At 37.9% G+C, this 21,788-nt stretch overlaps 3 protein-coding genes across 12 annotated transcripts in view; 1 reads left to right on the top strand and 2 right to left on the bottom strand.

The window, feature by feature from the left end:
• Nucleotides 1-13: 13 nt before the first annotated feature.
• On the bottom strand, nt 14-5,543 carry LOC126377896 (mitochondrial import receptor subunit TOM40 homolog 1). The gene is made up of 8 exons (XM_050025947.1): nt 5,331-5,543; nt 4,804-4,871; nt 4,524-4,715; nt 3,806-3,937; nt 3,461-3,572; nt 2,638-2,714; nt 2,199-2,295; nt 14-1,358 (listed from the first exon to the last, which is right to left on the bottom strand). Exons 1-8 carry the CDS (start codon nt 5,458-5,460, stop codon nt 1,219-1,221), a joined length of 948 nt encoding a protein of 315 aa, XP_049881904.1. The 5' UTR covers nt 5,461-5,543; the 3' UTR covers nt 14-1,218.
• Nucleotides 5,544-5,855: 312 nt separating this feature from the next.
• LOC126377907 (STING ER exit protein) lies at nt 5,856-6,797 on the top strand. Its single transcript, XM_050025962.1, has one exon. The coding sequence runs from the start codon at nt 6,082-6,084 to the stop codon at nt 6,727-6,729; it is 648 nt and encodes a 215-aa protein (XP_049881919.1). The 5' UTR covers nt 5,856-6,081; the 3' UTR covers nt 6,730-6,797.
• Nucleotides 6,796-21,788, bottom strand: part of LOC126377799 (muscle calcium channel subunit alpha-1-like) — a 60,705-nt gene continuing 45,712 nt past the window's right edge. For 7 of the 10 annotated variants that reach the window (XM_050025640.1, XM_050025643.1, XM_050025638.1 and 4 more), the window contains 22 exons: nt 21,272-21,409; nt 20,829-20,943; nt 20,579-20,709; nt 20,004-20,229; nt 18,611-18,709; nt 18,301-18,327; nt 17,442-17,627; nt 17,018-17,120; nt 16,509-16,669; nt 16,212-16,309; nt 16,047-16,135; nt 15,830-15,970; nt 15,419-15,584; nt 14,062-14,230; nt 13,667-13,766; nt 13,177-13,255; nt 13,010-13,093; nt 12,859-12,896; nt 10,642-10,745; nt 10,323-10,429; nt 10,174-10,240; nt 6,796-10,070 (listed from right to left, as the gene is read on the bottom strand). In XM_050025640.1, coding sequence (XP_049881597.1) covers nt 9,882-10,070; nt 10,174-10,240; nt 10,323-10,429; nt 10,642-10,745; nt 12,859-12,896; nt 13,010-13,093; nt 13,177-13,255; nt 13,667-13,766; nt 14,062-14,230; nt 15,419-15,584; nt 15,830-15,970; nt 16,047-16,135; nt 16,212-16,309; nt 16,509-16,669; nt 17,018-17,120; nt 17,442-17,627; nt 18,301-18,327; nt 18,611-18,709; nt 20,004-20,229; nt 20,579-20,709; nt 20,829-20,943; nt 21,272-21,409 — 2,617 coding nt within the window. In that variant the 3' untranslated portion in view covers nt 6,796-9,881. Of the gene's footprint in view, nt 10,071-10,173; nt 10,241-10,322; nt 10,430-10,641; nt 10,746-12,858; nt 12,897-13,009; nt 13,094-13,176; nt 13,256-13,666; nt 13,767-14,061; nt 14,231-15,418; nt 15,585-15,829; nt 15,971-16,046; nt 16,136-16,211; nt 16,310-16,508; nt 16,670-17,017; nt 17,121-17,441; nt 17,628-18,300; nt 18,328-18,610; nt 18,710-20,003; nt 20,230-20,578; nt 20,710-20,828; nt 20,944-21,271; nt 21,410-21,788 lie in introns of those variants that run through there. The other 3 variants (XM_050025648.1, XM_050025647.1, XR_007567995.1) reach the window with 2 other exon arrangements.

The raw sequence follows: 21,788 nt of genomic DNA, 5'->3' as shown, positions 1-21,788 counted from the left end.
ATAAAACCAAAGATTGATTTATTAACATAACTCTATTAAAAATAAACATTTTAACAACAGGCTCTATGTACAGGACGCCATTACCTATCTACATCATACACAACACGTTGCGGTACCAACAGATTGCCGACGCGACGCCACTCTGGCTCCTTGAGCAATTGTAACTATGGGTGGGTGCTTCGTTATGGAGTATAAACATTACTCCAATTAACCAATAATGCTTTTCTATACATAATGTGTTTATCTTTGTATAACTTTGCATAAAGTGATGTCACATCCCCAAGCCTTAATCATTAGATATTCTAGCTAAATATCATATACTACTCCAAAATTAAAAGAGCCATAACATTTCTTACGTTTGATTAAATATATTGTATTATTGTTGTATAAAACAATATACATTTATTATCACTTCCAAACACTATTTACTGCCTGTCTCTATTCATTTTTGAGTAGTATACATTCACTGGAATCATTATGAGAACTCAATTCGTATTTTACAGCCGTTATCTTCCATCAAATGCAATTTTAAAATGAATGTTGTTACATATTCGAGACGTTGAATGTTGGCTAGAGTGACGTCATCAAACAATAAATGCTTTCTGGTGCGTAGCGACATTTATAACAAATACTAAAAATGCTCTCATACAAAAAAAGAAAAATCAATACATAAGTATACACAGCGCTTAGATCGTAAGCTACAATACACTCGTCGGGGTTTGTGATAGAATTAATTTAGGAATTGTCTATAATAATTAGGGGCGTTGCGTTTTGGACTGTATCACACGCGCCAATCAATGTTACGAGGCCAAACCTTCCACAATAAATTCCAATTTGGCATCAACATCAATCACAGCTTAAATCTGAATTACTTCAATCCTAGCCAATAAGACCACTACAAATGTGATGTGATGGTAGAATGACTCCTCACAAACCGTGTTCTACTATTCCACATTGTGACTAGCTAGCAATCACTATTTCTTATTTACTGACATATCAAACAAATGACAAAATGTTTATCAAAATATCAGCTAAGGACGAAAATAATCATAATTATAATGGAAATGTCAAGAATACTGTCTATTACACATGGCTGATCTGTTGAAGAAAATAATGATAGCTGTGAATATACCTCGTTCGGGGGCAGGAGACACAATCCAAAGCACAATCGGGCTCGTCCTTGCACTAGTTATGTTAGCACATCACTTCACTAAGTCACTAGCCGATGATGAGTCCGCAGCCAAACTTGAACTGCTGTTTGGCCTGGTTGGCCATGCCAGACAGCGCGAATGTGAACGGCAGCGGCTGCAGCTTCTTCTCCAGCACCGCGCCGATGTTCCAGTTTGAATCCACCATGCCTACAAGATATATATTTGTGTTAGTCAAAGTATGCAGTTGGCTCGACCATTACAAAAGGCGATGCGGCTCACCACCTGTCAAGTTGGTCTAAGAGAAAGTTCGGTGAGGTGTGGGTACTTAGTTCATCTTACAATTAATGTACCTCTGACTTCCGTGCTTCGGAAGGCACGTTAAGCCGTTGGTTCCGGCTGCATTAGCAGCCCGCCCGCGTGGTGGTTTAAGGCCCGATCTCCCTAATCCCTATCCATCCATAGGGAAGGCCCGTGCCCCAGCAGTGGGGACGTTAATGGGCTGATGATGATGATGACTACCCAATTGGGATATAGTCACTTATGTTCAAAGTTAATATGTTAATATGAGGTATGTGTTACAGCCTGAAGTGTCCACTAATGGAAGAAAAACTATATTGACTGTTGTTAACGGTCAAGACACAAAGGTGTTTATTCTACTAGTTTTTTAACAATGAATAATAGGTAATAACCCATTTAATTACCTATTATTTACATTGGTTGCTCTGTTTGTTGCAAATAAAAGATGGCACCAAATGAAATTAAGTTGTTCCAACCAAAATCGGTAAACGGTACCTCTGCCCCGCACCAATTCGTATCGGGTGTTGACCTCACCCCTCATATTATTAGTCGCTAAGGAGTAAGCGGGAGAGCGCGTGGACTACGTCTCACTCGCACTTAGGCGTTAGGGGGTATATGGTAAGATTGAGCTTTTTGAATGTAATAAGTTAATGAACGTCACTAAACTTAATAAGAGATCATGGCTGTCCAATTTTTACTCCCTTGGAACTTAATAGCTGTCATTTTTTTCAATACAAGGTTCAAACTAACCTCTGAATACAATTTCTGCCTTTGGTATGGTGACCTGATAGCCGATGGTGCCGACAGACTCCAGCCCCCGGAACGACGTGTCCATCTCTGCTACCACCTGCACAACACCATCACATGTATTTATTATTCCTTACGTAAAAGAGGACAAGACATTTAAAATAAATCTGGTAAAATCAAAGAGGAAAAGCTGCCAGCTTTTTTTTCGAAAGAGGTGTTTTATTTATAAAGTATGTTCGTTGCTTTCGCGTTATGTCTACTGAAATAAATGCATGTTACAAATATAACTAGATACATTAAATACAACTACAATTGACTCTGCGAAATTTACAGTAATAATTAACGTGCATCCACTCAAGCGAAACATTTCCACGACAAAAAGTAAAGCGATAAAATTATCGCAGACTGCACTAAATTCCTATTTAATTGAGCACCAACATACCTGTAACTGTTCGCTGGCTTGCTTGAAGTAGCATACGTGGAAGCCAGCCGCTCCCAGCGTCGCCGACACTTCCGAGTCTGAAATATTATAGTTCGCATTAATTTCAATCGCAATAAATTAAATCACAATACATACATACGTATAATCACGCTTATTTCCCGTTGCGGCAGGCAGAGACCACGGAATTCCACTTACTACGATCCTGACACACAACTTTCGTTTTTTCCACTCCCATCAAAGGCTTCACGCGTGTGGGTTTTGAGCACGAACAGATTGGGACTTGCAGTACTTACAAATAGTTTATTCAAACATCCTAAAAGTTGTTTTGGGTAACTGTTATTATGTGAGGGACTGAACGAAATCTATTACAAAAGTTAAAGAATACGATAATCTATAACAGACGTTCCCAAAAACTAGTGAGTTCAGTTCGCAGCGCATTTACAGGTTTAGTATATCGCTTCACTGAGCGACACCCCTTTTAACTGTCTACGACGCTAGAGCGCCTTGACACATGCTTTCATATAATATTAACTTGTTAATATTTTACCAAACAGACTCAGAACTTCAGAAGTCTCGATTTCTTTTTACTTATTGTAGATTTGCTGCAAATGAGAAGCACTGAGGGCTCTAACCCAGTACAAAATTTAAGACTACAGGCCTGAGGGTGACCAGTTCAGAAGTCAGAAACAAAGGAAGGATATTCTTTTAATAATCTTTTAAAACTTGTACATGTTTCATAATGCAGAAAACTAAACTATGCACGTAACTGAAGTAATGACATGACAGCTGCAAAACAACCAAATAAAGGCTAGAGGCTACTGACCGTCCATGGTGTACCGCGCGGCGGCGGAGGTAATGGCGATCTCGCCGCCCATGACCCGCGCGCCGGCTTGGTACACCAACTCCGCGCCCAGTGCCAGCCGTCGTGTCACTGACTGCAAACATGTACAAACACATAGGTAATGGTTTTATCGACAAAACTTTAGATTTTATTTGAATAAAATAGTTCTAAAACATATGTAGTATGTATACAGAAAAAGCTTGCCTAAGGGATTCTTCAAAATGCTGAATAATAATTTCTCCTCCAATACCAATTTGTTTTCTCATGGCTTGTGGTTTTGGATATCCCAATAATTAATGGCGGATAATAAATAAACACAGAACCCACCTGTAGATAATGTCCAACAAAAACTGCAGACTTTTCACTAAAATCAGGCTTGCCAACTGCCATTGCTACGGTATAGTCTGAGCCTTTGTACTCCAATGTACCCTGGGTGGCTGTCAGTTTGCATTCTTGTATCTGTAGAACATCAAACACAGTATGAACAATCAAAACAATATTTTTATCACATAATTAAACTTCATGTCAGTATGTAAATCTTTAGTTTGGAGCACAATGGAACATTATCATACTACAGTATAGTGTAGTTATCTAACATTAACTCAAAACCTTGACATCAAAACCCATTAACCAGTACAAACTTAGAACTATTAAAAACAAATGTGCTTCAACAACAATCACCAACTCTGCTTAAATCTTCTTTCATTATTGCAGACCATTTCAGGAGGTAAGGAATTTTTCTTGATTTTTTTTTTCTTTTTTTTCATAATCATTTATTCGCAATAAAAATGGTATTACAGTTTGCAGATGGTCAGCATTTAACATTTGGTCTACATTTTTAGTTATTTTAATTATAACATGCAAATAGTTAAATATAATAAAATAAAATTGATGCTAAAGGGTCACAAAAAACATACTTCCTAATTATTGTGAATGTTTAATTCATTAGAGAAATCATTTAGCATTAAGTGGGCTTATTTGCCCTTACATTGGGAATAATATTTGAACCTCAAATGGAAATCTAGATTAGAAAAGAAGAAGATACCTGTGCCGCTCCTTTGACTCTTATTTCTGGAGTGAGTTGGTGGATGAGGTTAAAATTGACATTGCCGGCGGGGTCAACGTCCCCCAACAACACAGGGAATGCCTCTGTAGGGGAGATCTGCTTTGTGCCAATGTATGTAGCACCGAGTTTGTAACCATTTTGCGCTGAGCTCATTGTTAATGTATGGGACATCTGAAATAACAACATGGAAGTAACAGTACAGTTTGGTGAAGTTTATATTATAACAAAATGCTAAATTATGTATACAAGTACTTATTACCTGGAAATGATTAGAGATACCCTTGTTAACCATCAATTTTCCTCCTTCAAAATTAACTGGCATCACATCTAAAAATGGAACATTCAAAATAAATTATTTGTTTGTTCTATTCAATATACTTTAAAAACAAATATTGCGAAAGTTTAGCCGAAAGTAGAGCGCATCTCACGTAACAACAGTTATTTATCATATTATCGTTATCTTAAACAAATAGGGCAGGTAACCTATAAGTAGCATGTCCCTCCAAACAATCGTTTCATACTATTTAGCGCCAGTAATGTACTTGCAGTGAAATGTGCTTATAATGCCGATGATAATTAGGCTTGCATGTCCATGAAGATAATGTAATTTCCATAAAGTTGTTCATATTACATCACGAGCTAACCCAACTTTTAGTTGCAGACTAGCATTTGTTTGCCGCCTTTTTCTGACTGAACGAGTAATAACAAATACCTATTAGAATTCTTAAAAGGTTTATATAACGTGTTAATTGTTTTTCATGCTGTAAAACAGCCGATAATTCTTACCTTTGGTCTTTTTATGCAACTCATCTAAAGTCCCGGGATTTTCACGTTTTTTCTCCTCCTCTATGTTTTTTATGTCGATATTTGTAAGACCTGCATTAAATACACGATGTCTGCTTGTTATCGCGCCCATTTTATTAAGGAATTCGATAAACTCTCCCTAAATTCCACAGAAATCGATGAACATGTGCAAAGAAACTGTCGAATAAAAGACAATCGCACCAGTATGAAGTTGACAGCAAATGCTACCAACATAACTAGAAAACATTTGGAAAACATAGACAAATAACGTTATACTAGTTACAAGTAATTGTTAGGTTAATGAAAATAGTAACAAAATAATATTATGGACCTAGAAAGAACAAAAATAGTAATTGTGTATGTGTCCCAATGTGTCTGGGGAAATTGAAACAAAAAATATCTATATTTAAAAAACAATTAAAAAATATATCTTACTGAAGACTAGGCAGCATGGTCTTATGATCTTAGCCTGACCCCGACCCTAAAGGGGGGGGGGGGGGGAATATATAAATGTCAAGTGACGGAATGTTGGGAAAGTGTCAAGTGAGAATAATTAGTGTAAATTCAGAAATTCATGCTTTAATTTATTCAAGCAAATAATATTGTGTACTAACTAGTTCTTAAAGACATTTAGGACTGACGTTCGATTTAGTTGCGACATCGTCAAACAAGTGTAACTTTCGCTTTACCATTTCTCAATTTGCATTGAATATCTTAACAGATTTGATCAAAAATGCCTAAAGTGGTATCCAGGAGTATCGTTTGCTCCGATACAAAAGATCAAGAGGAATATAATGATACCAAACCACTTCACATCTACTACTGCCTTTGTGGTCAAATGTCTCTAATCTTGGATTGTACTATAGATCGCCTTCCACTGCGACCTACAGACGGTGCCAGAGTGATTGATGGCTCTAAGCACGCTCACAAGATAACTTCAGATCCTGATGAAACAGTTTATTTGAAACGAGAGAAGGGCATTGAGAGACAATATAGAATGAAGTGCAAGAAATGTGCAATTCCAATTTATTACAAACATGAACAGGACACTAATGTCATATTTATAATGCGTGGAGCTCTAGTACAGTCTGCTGGAGACGGAGCAGTCACAGATATTTATAAGCAAGTTGCATTGACACAGCCCAAGAAAATTATGGTCACTAAACATACAAAGAACATGGGAAAGTTCAGTTCAGTAACAGTTTCAACTATAGATGAGGAAGAAGACGAAATTGAAGCTCGGGAGGTGGCAGACAGTTATGCTAACAATGCTAGAATTATAGAGAAACAATTGGAAAGAAAAGGCATGAACAAGAGACAAGCTGAGACTCCAGCACAGAACACAGAAAAGAGAGTCCGGGGAACTTTGATTGATAAATAGAACTATATCTGTCAATAAATGATGATGTGTCTTTATTATGGATTAAATTAATAAAAATCTTCACAGCACTTTTGCAAATTTTTATTTATATGAAAACAATTTTACAATGTTCCTTTTTAAACAATAAATATAGTTTCAATTAATCATGTCCCAATTTAATAAGGTTGATGGAATAAATCTATTTTTCACTTACATTTTTTATGGTATTTACATAATTTATGTACAATTTAGTCACATACAACTAGCCAATTTTAGGATATATAAAAACATAAATAAACAAACATTGAGTACAGAGTTTGTAATTTTGTACATTATTTACAGATAAAAATATTAAAATTTTAAATATTAGGTAAATACTTTACTGAAATATTATAACAATTTTGAATTAGACTGTTTAAATAATGCACACAATTGTAATCTGATCAGAAAGGAACTCATGATTGCACAACAGTATTTAAAATATATTTTTTTTGTAAATTTTCAAAATGGCAAGTAACAAACCATTATAAATAGTACATAATTTGTACTTCTTGAAACAAAGTAGATACTGGATAATACATTTAAATATAAATTATGGCAGAACATCTAAAGGCCATTTTAAAATATCTTTGTATTTTGATACACAAGACAAAGAGGAGATTTAAAGAAAACTTTCCAAAAAGTAGTTGGCACTTGAATAAATTTGTGGTGTAGAGGAAGCATTACATTAGAGCATCGACATGCCTATTGCGGAAACTTGAAGGTTTTTATGGATAAGATTGGAGAAGCAATTAACTGATGAGAATAAGTATAACAGAAGTAAATTATTTAAAGGAAGAATTTTACTTCATTGTATTTCTTCATTCTTATTGGCCAGAGCAATAGGTGATGCATTTAATGAAATAACGTAACTAATCTACCTATTATTTTGATTAGGTTTATCCAATAAAATAAATTCATTATGACACATGCAGCAATCTACGTAGATGCACATACCTATACTATACCACGCCAAGACGCTGCTGGCCTATGCTGTCTACGTAGGTACATAGCGTGTGCTAGGGGCAGATAAACGAGTGTCATTGTCTGGAGCAAACAAGACCGTTGATGTCGATTTTTGGAAGTGAAGTACATCCATACACCCTACGTAAGAAAATGGCAAATAAGCCAACAACGAAATATATTTTTAGAATTTCAAATGAAGGCGTTTTTTTCCTTAAGTTCTAGAGGAATGTGGTTCGTGGGTGAACGGGATAGATAACGACATTTATTAGAGAACTACGAAAGGGCACTTTCTAGGGGATTCCTTACACCTACTAGTTAAATTATTATTTTACATAACTCCCAACAACTTCTGTTAAAATTCAAAATAACGATGAGTGTAGGTATATGGTTTGGTATTACATATACTCGTAGCACGTTCAGTACAATCCTGGATCCCCAAATAATACTCTAAAACACTACAAATCACGAATTTTGTCCCGTTTTTAATTTGACTGTACCTACCTATCTACGCACTAGTTTTCAAGATTATTGCCAGAAAAGAATTTCGAGACGAAAAGTAAATGCTTTTACATTGAAATAGGTTTTGTATTCTGTAAAACTATGACACTACTGTCTTTTATATAAAAATACTTCTTTAGGTATAGATATTTTTAAATAAATAATAAAAGAGCAAAAGGGATTTTGATAAGCTTAATGAACTTTGCTATGAATATTTTTTGAGGCGCTTACTTCGTATCTCCCGCTCTGTGAAGGTATCTCTACTCTATAGATAGTCAACATGATTTGAGAATTATTACTATTACATTCACAGATAATGACACCAAACAAAGGTCACCAGTGGGAACACGTAGTTTCTAACATCGATTCTCTGTACATTGTGCGTTAAACGTTAATGATATTAAGGGAACAAAGAATATTAAACTTATCCAGTCTTCTAATGACACCGAAAAATGCTTAAATAACTTTTAATAACTTCCAGATTGATTTATTAAGTTCAGAAGTAGTACTGGTTACTAATGAAAACCTACTGCATATTGGTGTGTTAAAATATCTGCTAAATGGGATGCCGTAATGCATTTCCTTATTACCTATTCAAAAGTATGATTTCATGTAGTGTCACGAAGATGTATAAGTACCTAATTGATACTGTTCCCATTTTAGGTATTAAGCTCACAATTCAAGTAGAAACACTTGTACAAATTCTTTTTTTGTTTGAACAGATTGGCATCAATTTGCATACTTATCGCCGTTTTAAACAAAATTTTGTTTGATGTAGGGAAAAGGTTGCATTTTATCGTAAAAACGCTACTGGTGCTCTACTGAAAATTGGATACATTTTGTATGGCTAAACGCTAATTTACAATCAGTACTGCGTAGTCTTCCGTAGTATATTGTCAATGTTTGGGTTGCAGTAAATGCAAAGAATCAAAAAAACAAATTTCCATTTTCCGTCTTCATATCTCTGCCTGATGTTATCTTGTCGTACCTACAATACTGAAATATAGCAGTCAAAGCATCATACGTTTCACCTCGCATGCGACAATTCAATAATTACATGGCTTCCAAGCTAAAGCATGAAAGACATTTAGGTAAGTATATAATATACTAATATAAACACTATAGAAGATATTACAAACTGGGAAACAGCAAAATATTTCAGAGCGATACGTTGCGTAGTGTAACGGTAAATAACTCTTAAAGCGGATATTCCAATCTGTTACAGGATTTTCAAAATATTCATTCTTTCTCACAATTTAGATAAAATACTTATTACTCGTTTAGAATTTTGAAAATCGTTGAAGGATTTTAATGTAACTTTATTCTCCGTCATAACTAAGGTACCTACTTCCGTAGATGTAGGTATGTGTCGCACACATCGGTAGCCTTCAAGCATTCAATTCTAATCCTAAAATTTTTATCAAACGTATCTACCCTAAGGAACTACGAATCTCACTGGTCACTGGCTCACTGCCCGCAGCGACGGACAATTATAATTTAGTTCCTCACGTTCTTAGTATTGACTCCACTGATGTCGTTCCGCCTGGTCGAATTGGATTTTAAATTTTAAAAAGCGGATCTTAATATAAAAACTCAAAAACTTTGAGCATTATAGTTTATATCAAAGGATCGAGGAAGAGATCCACTTTAATAAGTATAGTAAACGTTCGCTAGACCAAGACAGGTTTCCGTTTCCGTTTCCTGCGGTGGCGGGCGTGTGTGGAGGGCGCGGGCGCGGCGCGCGGTGGCGCGGCTGCTGCTATAACCGCTTGTGGCTCGGCGGCGGCTGGCTCGCCGGCTGGTGGAAAGGGTGGTACTGGCGAGCAAGGATGTCGCCCTATAACAGTCCAAATAGTACCCTATACATTCATTACACCCACAGTGACACACCCTGAAAAGCTAGAAAGTATTGGTTAGTAGCAAGGTTAGTGAGCAGGTCTCCACGGCAGAGTAGATACTTACAACTTGAGGTTGTTGGTTCTGAGCCTGTTTCAAGTTTCTCTCCTGGATCATCAACTGATGCGCCGCTCTGGAAAGAAAATAATAAGAAAAATTAGAGTGCAGTTTGGACCCTTCTAGGGATTTCTAGAAAAAAGTAACAAATGCCTCACCTGTCCATCTGCTCCTGTGTCATCTCGAGAGCCTCCTGCATCTCTCGTGACGTGTTTCTCACAAACTCCGGGTCACAGTAAGCGCCCAGACCCTGCTCTGCCAACACCTACATGGAACACACACCATTTTAATATTTAAAGGTTATATTCTTCTTGTAATGACACATTTCTACTTCTGATAGCATCGATTTTATCCACCTGAAGAAATATCTAACAGCATCAGTTCAGTCACCAGTTTTAAAATTATCACTAAGCAGAATGAGTCGTATCTATCTTTGAATGCATGCATGCAAATTGAAAATGCGCGTGGTGGTCTCACCCTGGTGACGAGGCTCTCAGCGGAGCCCACGACGGGCGCGGCGGCCGCCGGGCCGCGGGGGCTGCCGGGCAGCGACACCACGCCGCGCTCGCCGCTATCGCCGCCTGCACCACACAACATCACCTCAACCAACATACTAAACAACTCATCAATAGGCTAGTTTTCAACTAGTTGAATCAGTTACTAAACACTTTACTTTTTACTAAACACGAAATTAACCAGTCAATTATATAAAAGCCTCGTGCACGCTTATCAAAGGTTTCAAATACCACATATTGATACTTGAGTATTAAGCATCTTGGCGCTTGAGGCTCAAGTTACCCATCCGGCGCTCGAGTCTCAAAATACCGATCTTGGTGCTCGAGACTATCCGTCTCAAAATAAATTACAGTAGTATAAACAATTTAATTGTAAAATGTGCACAAGGCTTAAATTCTATTCAAATAAATATATGTTTTGTTATTTGTACTTTTATTAGCCTTTCCTTGGGGTTTGTTTTTAATTTTATTGCATTTCAACAAAATTCGTTACCATTTTGGTCATCCTGGACGAAAAGAACAAATAGTTTCATTTATAAATAAGAGTTGTATGTGATTCAATAATAAGTATTTGAAATCAAGTAAATAAATTGAATTTTTCTTAAAAGCAATCAACAATTTGATCACATTTAAGTAAATAGATAACTAACGTTTTCTATTAAAGCTCTTTGAAGCCAGCTCTATTCTATCGTCTTCTACAGCAATGAGTTTGATGGTCTCTTCTTTATTATAAATACAAAATACAACTATTTATGAAATCAATTGCGCCCTCGTGAATCGTTTATGATTTACCACTTCAGACCTCCGTGCAAATCCAAACAAAATATCGTTCAAAATAAAATATAGAAAACGTCTTCTATAAAGCTCTATTCCTCAACTAAGTATTCTAAAATGCAAAACTAGTAGCTTCGTAATGATGAGTTAGTTACATGCTGTCGTTAGTAAAGGTTAAAGAGTTGTTATTCTCTGTTATCTACTGTTTATTTTACCTGAAGCTTTAAACTCGTGATGTGCATAGTGGGTTCGTGTGTCCGCGACTTATGTGATAAAATGCGATGTACTTAGTCATAATAGTTGCAAAAGCAATGTGTGACTGTGAATAAGTGTGTAACTTTATATTATACCGTGGCTCGCTTTCCCGATATATTATTATAATTTCCTGTAAAGCTCGAAATATTATTAGTGAAGTTATTTTTCACGAATCCGATATTTCCGATAGATTTGGACGAAGCTTTTTTCGCCGTCTAGAATTCGAAAATACATGGTCACGTATATATACATAATTGTGGGAGGATTACATTTCGATAGAAACGGGATTGAAACTATTATTCATACAATACACTAAATAAATAAAGGGGGTCAACCACTTCTACCACAAGAGAAAGTCTCAAGAAACTTTATAAATATAAAATATATCGAGGGAAGGGACAAAGAGAGCGGACGTCGTGGTCTCCCGGCGCGGACCTAATGTGTGTGTGTGGTGCGGACCTGCGTGCGATGCGAGTGCGAGGCGTCCAGCGTGCGCATGCGCGGGCGCGGCGGGCGCGGCGCCCGAGGACGCGCTGCGCACCATCCGACCTGTGAGCGCGGGCTTGACGCAGCGCAGCGAGCGCCGCTCGGCGCCGCGAGCCGCCGCCGCCGCCGCCGCCGCCCGCGAGCGTGCGTGCGAGAACGCGAAGGGCAGCCGCGCCGCCGCGTTGTAGCCGTAAAGCGTCATCGTGCGCGATTCCGTCGTCGGCGTGCACTCGCTCGCGAGCAGCGGCGAGATCTTCGGCTGGATGGTCGCGTCGAAGGCGTTCGGTGACGGCGTCTTGTCCTCGGGCGAGGCCTTGCGCGGCACGGCGAGCTTCTCGCGCGAGGAGGCCGTGTCCTCTGGGTGCACCCGCTGGCGCGAGGCGCCGGGCGGCGGCGCACGCGCGGCGGCCGCGTCGCCCGGCGTCGTGAGGTAGTTGACGCAGCCGAACGCGAGCCCGATCTGGCCGAGCATCTCCGGGTAGTTGGACTTCTGGTTGCTGTTAGTGATAGTTACCGAAATCCACACGTGAAGCGGTGAAATGGAGATGTTTGCGTTAGTCACGTTACAATTGAAAACGACGTAAGGTTAGCGGTGCGTGTGAATAGTATTACAGTTTAGAAGAAATTGGAACTCAGGTCACTCTAAAATCACATGATAGACTACCTTGATAATTAGCGTTCTTAAGATCATATGTGGTTCTTCTGTAATGTAATAAAGCAAGATTTTATATTCGATAAATTACTGATAGTGTTTATAACATTATCTGTTAACTTTGAGGCACATCAATATAAGCATAGACATGGTGGGTACTCACTCTAGCACTTGGTATATTTTCTCCGACTCCCCGTTGAATATTAAAGGCCTTAATGGTATCTGCTCCCTCGGTTGACCATTTGCCCTGAAAGGGGACAGACGATTGCATGACATTTCATTCGAAATTGTGTTTAGCTGATACATAATATTGTACCTTGAGACACTTACAGGTTTGGCGTTATTGGAAGCGGTCCCATTACTCCATATTCACGTTGCATCATCGAACTAAGATGATTGCCCACACCATCTAAAAATAAATATAAATACCAAGTAAGCACATTTCAAGAGTTCCTGACTAGCGAAAGTTTTTCTGACTTATTTTTTCTACCAAGATTTTTGTCGGACTTACGTAAAGCGTTAGATAGCATTGAGTGCGAAACTTCCACGAAATTATGACTTTATGAGTTAAAGAAGGCCGGTTGTAAAATTCTAATTTAGTGATAGAATTTACCAAATACCTAACTATATTTTAGCCCATTAAATTATTCTATCTCCTGCATGAAATGAACCGTACCCCAAGGATCAATTCTGGGTTATTTTCTTTTTTCTAGTACATAATGGGAAGTAGAGTGGAATGTTTTTAACATTGACCACATATTTTATTGATGATGAATGATTGACAGAATTGTGCGTAGGTTTAGTTTTGTGTGTGTTTTACCTTGTGCCACCTCCCCAGGTTTCCGCGGCCGGTGGAAGTGTCTGTTGGGCCCGTGCCTTCGTATACTCGACCATACACCGCCGAACAGAGAGTGGTTTCTCTGAAATAATGCGACCAGGGACATCAATGTTAGTATTTGACGTTTGTCAAATGCAACATTGCTATTTTAGATGAATTTCTTCAATGTGGCCTTTTTACACCCCAGATCTTTACCCAACGTATTGCAGGGAACCCAATCTCGTTACGGTTAAACTGCAAATGTTAGTGTGGTGTGAGAAGGAAAGGAGCAGGCAGGGTTATGCCTTAAAGTGTCATTCATTGCTTATACCTAGCAATGTCATCCGATCATCTGCTTGGTTTGATAAAAGATAAGAAGATAAAAGGTCTGCCCTTACCCTATGCATGGGCACGTCGCACTCGGTGGTTATGTCGTCGAGGTTTCCCGAGATGGCTCGCTTGAGCTCGGGCCCGGCCTCGTGAAGCGTGCGTAGCCCCGCCTGCAGCGTCATTTGGTGGTTCTGTTCTTCGCTTTGACGCATCTCTTGCTCCTTTCGCTTTTTAAACCTTCACACGGACAATGTTAGTTTGAGTATCGATTTGCAAGGGACTCGGTACATCCACACGATTGACTACGTTGAGCAATGACTTACAAATTAGACCACAACAATTTATAATTACAAATATTTGAATGACGTTTTGTAGTAGGTACGTTCCTTGTTTATCGATTAGGTCAATAGAATGGTTGATAGTTTTGATTCTGTCTACGTCGATCGTGCGAGTGTAGTGACATTTTTTTGGCTCATACTTTACTTACTATATCCGTGCCTGTATATTTGGAACTACACATACTTTTACAGTAACACACTGTACTATAATTTATTTTGGATATTTAGCTAAGACAAAGCATCTATGTCTATTTTATTTATCATCATATTTTAATATTAAGAATTTTATTAAACAACTACATATTTGTTCTAAGCAAAAAATGTGTAAGTATAAAATATTTATCAATTTTTTTTAAGAATTTTAGAATCTTAGTAAAACTAATAAAGAGTGTGTATACCTAGGACCAGAATTACTTGAGTTTTATCTAACTCTAATATAGGAAACCAAATATCACAAAACACAAAACGTAAATACAAACTGTAGAGGTACGACTTTAAGAAATGGAATAATCAGAAACTGGGCATGCTAATTTCGATATTTATATGTCATTAAATGAGGGCAGTCCGTAGGGAGAACTCTCTTAATGATTATAGTGACCAGAATAACACTTATTCCAACCTCTTCGGAGAAGTTAGGACCATGCAGGGTAAAACCGTATATATTTAGATATTCCAACCGGAATCGGGACAAACTCTGTAAGTTGAACACTTTTTCTATGATATTATGTCTAGGGCTGCAGAGGAAAGAGAAAACACTAAAACAGGGAACATTCTCTCTCCTAAATGTACCATACATATCGTCAAAGATGCGTTACTTACGCGTGATTCCTATGAAACAAAAATAAACCATGTCAATATCAAAATGAACTCAATTCAAAGAAGACAAACAATGGAAAATAAAACATTTAAAACCAAAGTCGTTTTCTGTCAAAATTATAGTCTAGAGGTTTAATTTCGATTGAAAATTCCTTAAAATCAATAATCCTCAATGAAACAAACGTCTTATTTCGTTTTGGAGGAAATCCACATACCTTTTGAAGAATTTCAAAAAATAATTTAGGTTAATTATTTCCTCGCAGCGACTGACCTTCTGAAGTAGTCCTGTATAAGGAAGGTGGCGTAGAACTTGCCAACGGTGATCTCGTTGGGGTCTCCTGGTGGCGGCACCACCTGGTCTAGCAGTTTAGGCGATGTTCGCTTCCAAATCTTCTTGATCACCGCTCGCAGCTCCGTGTTGCAATCGTCGATGTTACCTGTAACATGTATAGTTAGGAATATGAATTTTAAAGAAGAGGTAGCGACTGAAAATTAAAGACAGATCCAAGAGAAAACCAAGACTAATTAGTTGTAGCTCAGGGTTAGGACAAATGTGTTTAGACCTAGAACATTTGGGCAGTATATGACTGTAATCCTTGACATCTTTACTACGAAATATTTTCTTGTTTTATCCAGAAGATTCTTGCGATACAATCTTACCAAATATCTCCGCCTAACGCACCTTCTGTTTTAATTTTGAGCGAGGTCCTGACGACGGCGAAGAGCGTCGCATTGAAGAGCACGGTGCCGTCCGAGTTGAGCGGCATGTTCATCGAGACCAGCCGCTTGCACGCCACCCGGTGCGGACATAGCTTACCAAAACCTAAAACATACATTCATTTAATCCTCCGAAAATGAAACTACCAATTTAAATTTTAAAATACTAACGCAGTTCTTACCTAGAGGTGGACTAATTTTCCTAAGTAAAGTAACTACATCTAAATGTTTTATTCTACCCTTGGCGTCGGGATCGTATTCGCTCCATAATCTGAAAAAAGTAACAAATTGTTTTTAAGGGACTGTTTGACTTGTGTAGAGAAGTGATAACCAGGAATTGTACTTACCTTATAAATTCATCTAAGTGGTGTGGTCCCAATATTGACCAGTCTCTAGTTAAATAGTCGAAATTATCCATAATGACGGCGACGAACAAATTAATGATCTGGAAACATAAGTTTATACAAACTACATTTCAGACATTTACAGGTCTTGAGGTACTTACATCCACAATCACATATTAGATTTGAAATTATTTTGCCGGCGACCCTGTAGGTCAAGAATCTAGAAAGAGGTTCATTCATTTCTGTCTCTTTGACCAAATTCTTTGTAATCAAAGAAGAGTATCTGATGAAGGCACGTACTAAAAATGAGCAGAGAACGTAGAAGGAGATGAAGTAGGGGAAGGCGAGCACGCTGCCGCACGAACCGCTGTTCTCTTCGCCCTCTTCGAACTCGTAGCTGCGGTCGCACTTCACCGTTGGCTCCGGAGACACAGCCATCATTATGTCTTGCCACGCCTCGCCTGCAGCAGACAAATATCTTACAGGTTAAGGTGCAGAGCCAATTGCCAAGTCTTAGAACTCATAAACAACAGACAAGCTTATAGAATACACCAATATATTGTAGGTGCAGAACCCATTGCCAAGACTATACCAGACGTGCAGACCGAACAGCGCTGGATAGTGCCATAACATGGCTGCTGAGCCATTTCCTTTTGCCCGTATTCGTAATATTTATAATTACCTAGTTCTTATAGTATAAAAATGTAAACTGTTACTGGCAATAAATTTATTTTATTCCTATCCTTAAATGTCATATTGTGAAATAAAAAATAAGTAGTAAAGTAACGTTCACATAATCAGACACTTACCAGTGGCAGATCGAAATAACACAAGGATGGCTTGTGGGAACGTTTGGAAGTGGTTGTTCCTGGTGATAGGTGTCTCATCATCTATTGCTATTTTCCCGAAAACCTGTAAAATATAGAAGTTATACCTTCCAAACGAAGAACTATATATTTATTTAGAACGCAAAGCAGGATAATTTGAAGTCAGATCAGAATCATCTTACGAAGGTCTAAATGACGCTTCTAAAAACCCGTTTCGGCCGCGGCAGATGTAATAATAATAAAAATGTTCACAATGCAACACAACACTCACAACGTATCAATTCATTGATTTTGATCAGTTTACGCTATGGAGGTATTGTTGTATTGTATTGTACAAATGTTTCTGCACTATGTCTACTCGTATCGCGACATTAAGTCTGACGGATCCTTAATTCTAAGTGCTGACCTGCATGCCCACGACGGCGTATATGAAGAACAGCATGAGGATCAGCAGCGCGACGTACGGCAGAGCCTGGAAGGACTTGATGAACGTCCACAGCAGCGTGCGAATGCCCTCGCCACGAGACAGCAGCTTTACCAGCCGCATCACGCGGAAAAGTCGGAAGAAGTTTATCGATGGAATCGAGCTCTCCTGCAACCGACATTTTCTTACGATTTCAGTTAATATAGATTCGACTGCTTAATTCTCTACCTCGGACAAATATCATTGAACCAGGCCGAGCGTTTTCATAATTAGCTTAAATATTGTATTATTATAAATGACGGGAAGTATCTTAATTGATTTAATCAGAACAGGAGACAGATAAGTGAAAATAAAAGATAGAAGAAACGCTCAGAAGAATTCGAAATAATTAAAAGATATTTTTTAGATACGTAGAATTGATGAAGATGAAGTACCTATGCAATAGGATATTTTAGAAGTTGAATACATAATAATAAGACTTATGGAAGATATCAGATATCGCACTCACCACCAAGTAATAGTGGTTTGATTCTTTATATGGCCGGTGCATTTAACATGAAAATATGTTGTGTACCCACAGATAGCCATGACAGGATGACTGAGTTACAAATAACGTTACTGTCCCAAAATATTGAAGATTAACATCGAAAGCACAGTTTATGACTCTGACGGTCGCAGCTAGTATTGCAGTTCTTTATGTTCAGTGAAGTGTCTAGACCATTTTACTCAGGTGTATTTGATACATTATATAACATAACTGTGTACTGTTTTTATTCTATAAGTAGTTTGTCTGTACAGCTAGGTACTAAGTAGTTTGTCTGCGTGGAAGCGTGCATCTTACCTTGTGAGCTCTCCCCGATCCACTTCCCTGAAAGCAATATTCCTTGTTTTAACTATTGCAGTATCTTATAGTGGAGCAGCATTAGCATTTGCTGTTATCACGACATCTATTTTGTCCATGCTCGAAACAGTAACTGTGCCGTTTTTACTTTTGAATTAGCCAACTATTTATATTCGTACTTTTGTGAGATTTTTGTGAAAATTTGCCAGATATGGTTTCAGAAATCATTGGCCATTTCAAAAGATACTAGCACTAGTGAGGTGGTTGATACTAAGTGTTCGTAGTTTACATGTGGTAGGTGTCTACTTACTTGGTTCTTGATTTCGTTTACTTGCGATACCACGATGTCTATGATACTCCCCAAGACGATGATGAAATCGAACGTGTTCCACGCGTCGCCGAAGTAATTCTGGGTGATACACAGAAATATATTTCTTTTGCAAACTTCTAGAGTATTCTATATAGAGATTTCTTATCAGAAATGGCTTACTTGACGAAATATCTATGATAAACTTGTCAAAGGTCAAAACAGGGGAATTACTTTATTAAGCCTCAAGTAGGTACTAGATACCTACTTACTCAGTAAAATTGAATTAATATTATGTTGTATAAAAGAACAAACGGTTTTGCTAATATATCCTAAATTAATTTACCTGATAGAATACTTGTAATTTTTCTTTTATCGTTTTCGTCACGTTTTAAATTATCATTGGTACTGACTGAGTACATAAGAGGTAAACTTTGGAAGTTTGTTATTGAACCGGTATTAGAAATTCGGTTCTCTATTTTTACTCATAAAATTTTATGTAATAATTTACCATGGCATACTGTTATTTGTCCTATTATTAGTTTCGCATAGTATTAATTTGTCATAACTTTTTAAGCATAATTTTGAAAGTCATAACTACTATAAGCATAATAACTAATGGCAATAATGATATATAAGCATAATTATTATAAGCATAAAAACTATACTCCGAATAAGAAAAGTTTTGACGCAACTTTGAACATTTTCGAAACTTACTTTTTCCTTGGCTGCATTTGATTCATGATTGTGACATTTTATATTTTTGCCACTATTTCATGCTGTTGGTCATCAATCGGTATACTTTTCGTGTGTAAAATAAACATGCTGGCGGCTTAGGGGTGGCCCAAGGGCCACCCCCGCCGCACCCTAACCTAATGTTATGCCTTGTAAAAATTATGACAAAACACTATTTGTTATTCTAAAAAAGAATTATGGATACCTATTTATATGCGAATCAAATTTATACCAACAAATATTAGTCCAAAAATAAGTTATACCTAACAAAACAGTATTCCTAGATGTTATTATGGGAAAGTACTATTATGCTAAAAAACGTTATGCAAAAAGGATTATGATAATTAAAATTATGACAAAAACATTTATGCATTTTAAGAGAATCCCTAGAAGTTCTTACACCAGTAGAAAGATAAATTATTTATATTATTTGATAACCGAAGTCCACGCGAACGAAAAGCTAGTAATACATAATTTTGCGTGCGTATCAGAAGGGTTAAGTCCAGTCGCACTTTGGAGGTAGTTTCCGAGTACTTTGGGAGCGCGTACATTGGATGCGCGTTGATTTAGACAAGTTTATGCATTTGCTTACGTATGATGCAAATTCGTAATAAAACCCGAAATACAACCTACAGCTTAAACGAGTGTTTGTATGACTGACCTTGAACCTGAAAGCGGCGAGTTTGAATATGAACTCGAGCGCAAAGATGGCGGTGAAGATCATGTTGAGCATATCAAGCACGGTGCTGTACTCGTCGGGCTGCTTGTGGTACTTCATAGCCAAAGTGATAGTGTTGATCATGATCAGCACGAAGATCGCGTACTCAAATGGCTGCGACGTCACGAACCACCACACCTTGTACTGAATGCGGTGCTTTGGGATGTATCTGCAAATTAAAACCAATTAAGTAAATGGCCTGCCGTGGAGCAGAGTGGTGGAGTATGCTCCATACCCACTCCAGTTGATTGAGGGGAGGCCCGTGCCCAGCAGTCGAACGTATATAGTAAAATTTATCTAGAGAATTGTGTTTTGTGTACTTAGAAGTGTCGGTGCACGTGATCAGAATGTTATGGTTATCATCATGTGAGTTTAAAAAAGCTTAGGTATCTTTCTGATTGAGTTATTATAAGAAAATATCGGAGATTGAATGAGACCAAAATATTTTTAACAGTGGTGTGTTAGTGATGTATTTAAACAGGTAAGTACATTCAACATATGACATCAGTTTACGTTACCGTCGTATAGGCTTGGCTTTCAGTGCGAACTCTATGCAGTTCCTCTGGTTCTTGTCTAACTCACAGTTCTTGTACTCCTGCTCACCCTCATTTTGGAATGTCACTATGACGAAACCGACGAATATATTAACCTAAAACATACGCACAATGACATTATTAATTTGTTGTAACCTGTACTGTTTCCTGTCTTTTTATTTGATGCAATAAAGTATATTGAATTGTTATTGTCTATATATATATGGCCACTTACCATAAAGAAGGCAATTATAATAATATAAATAATATAGTAGGCTGCAACAATTGGACGGAAGTTAGTTATGGGACCACGATCCTCAGCATTCGAATCTATCGATACATACAACAACCTGAAAAATAATGGACATTGTTAGTATAATGTTCTTAGTAAATAGGAAGTAGCAGATCCACAAGTTGTCAAAGGAGTAGTGAGTGAATGAGTACGTAAGTTTCCTTGAGAGCCAGAAGACTCTATTACGATGACCAGGGGCCTGTTTCACCACTTACTTAGAAATTTTCTGACAGTCTGTCCATATATCCGATAATCCGGCTAAGTTGGGTAGGCTATCAGTGAATAGTAAAACTTATCTTTTGAATTTCGGCCAAGAAATTTGGCCAGTAACTCTTGCGCATTGCGTTATCACAATTTCAGAAGTAAAATAGTGAAGTAATATTTACCCTGGCCATCCCTCGAACGTGGATACGGTGAACAGAGTGAGCATTCCCTTCATCACGTTATCAAAGTGGAAGTCGTATCTCGTCCATTCACGATCTCTCACGGCGTAGTTGCCCTTTTCAAATACTAAATACGTCCCCCTGAAACAGAACAAGGTGTGCAGTGAGTCCACTCATCTATTCATTCAATATGAATCCCATGTTAGAGCGACAAGGATCTTTTGGCACGTGGTCAAATTCAGAATTAACACCGTCTTCTTAGGTAACGTCATTTTAAAGCCAGTTGTCTGTTAGGGGATACTGCACCAGCGCTCTGTCAGTGTCATCCAAGTGCCACGAAATCCTTGTCGACTGCTCGGCAGATACGCAGGATCCACGCGATTTACGTACGTGTTAATTCCACAGAGTACTTTGATGTAATACTAATCGACCAAGCATCTCTACGTGTGTAAAAAAATATAAAGTCATAAAATTACTCTTTGTTACGAAATGTCACAGTTCCCACGTGTCTGGATGAGCC

This window comes from Pectinophora gossypiella, chromosome 24, assembly GCF_024362695.1.
Source record: "Pectinophora gossypiella chromosome 24, ilPecGoss1.1, whole genome shotgun sequence".
NCBI classification, from domain to species: domain Eukaryota; kingdom Metazoa; phylum Arthropoda; class Insecta; order Lepidoptera; family Gelechiidae; genus Pectinophora; species Pectinophora gossypiella.
This window is presented reverse-complemented; position numbering and strand designations above follow the sequence as displayed.

Coding starts and splice junctions, on each gene's coding strand:
- LOC126377896 (XM_050025947.1), bottom strand. CDS start 5,460: ATGGGCGCGATAACAAGCAGACATCGTGTATTTAATGCAGGTCTTACA. Junction 4,872..5,330: donor GTTGCATAAAAAGACCAAAG/GTAAGAATTATC, acceptor TTCCATTTTTAG/ATGTGATGCCAGTTAATTTT. Junction 3,938..4,523: donor GAGTCAAAGGAGCGGCACAG/GTATCTTCTTCT, acceptor GATGTTCTACAG/ATACAAGAATGCAAACTGAC.
- LOC126377907 (XM_050025962.1), top strand. CDS start 6,082: ATGCCTAAAGTGGTATCCAGGAGTATCGTTTGCTCCGATACAAAAGAT.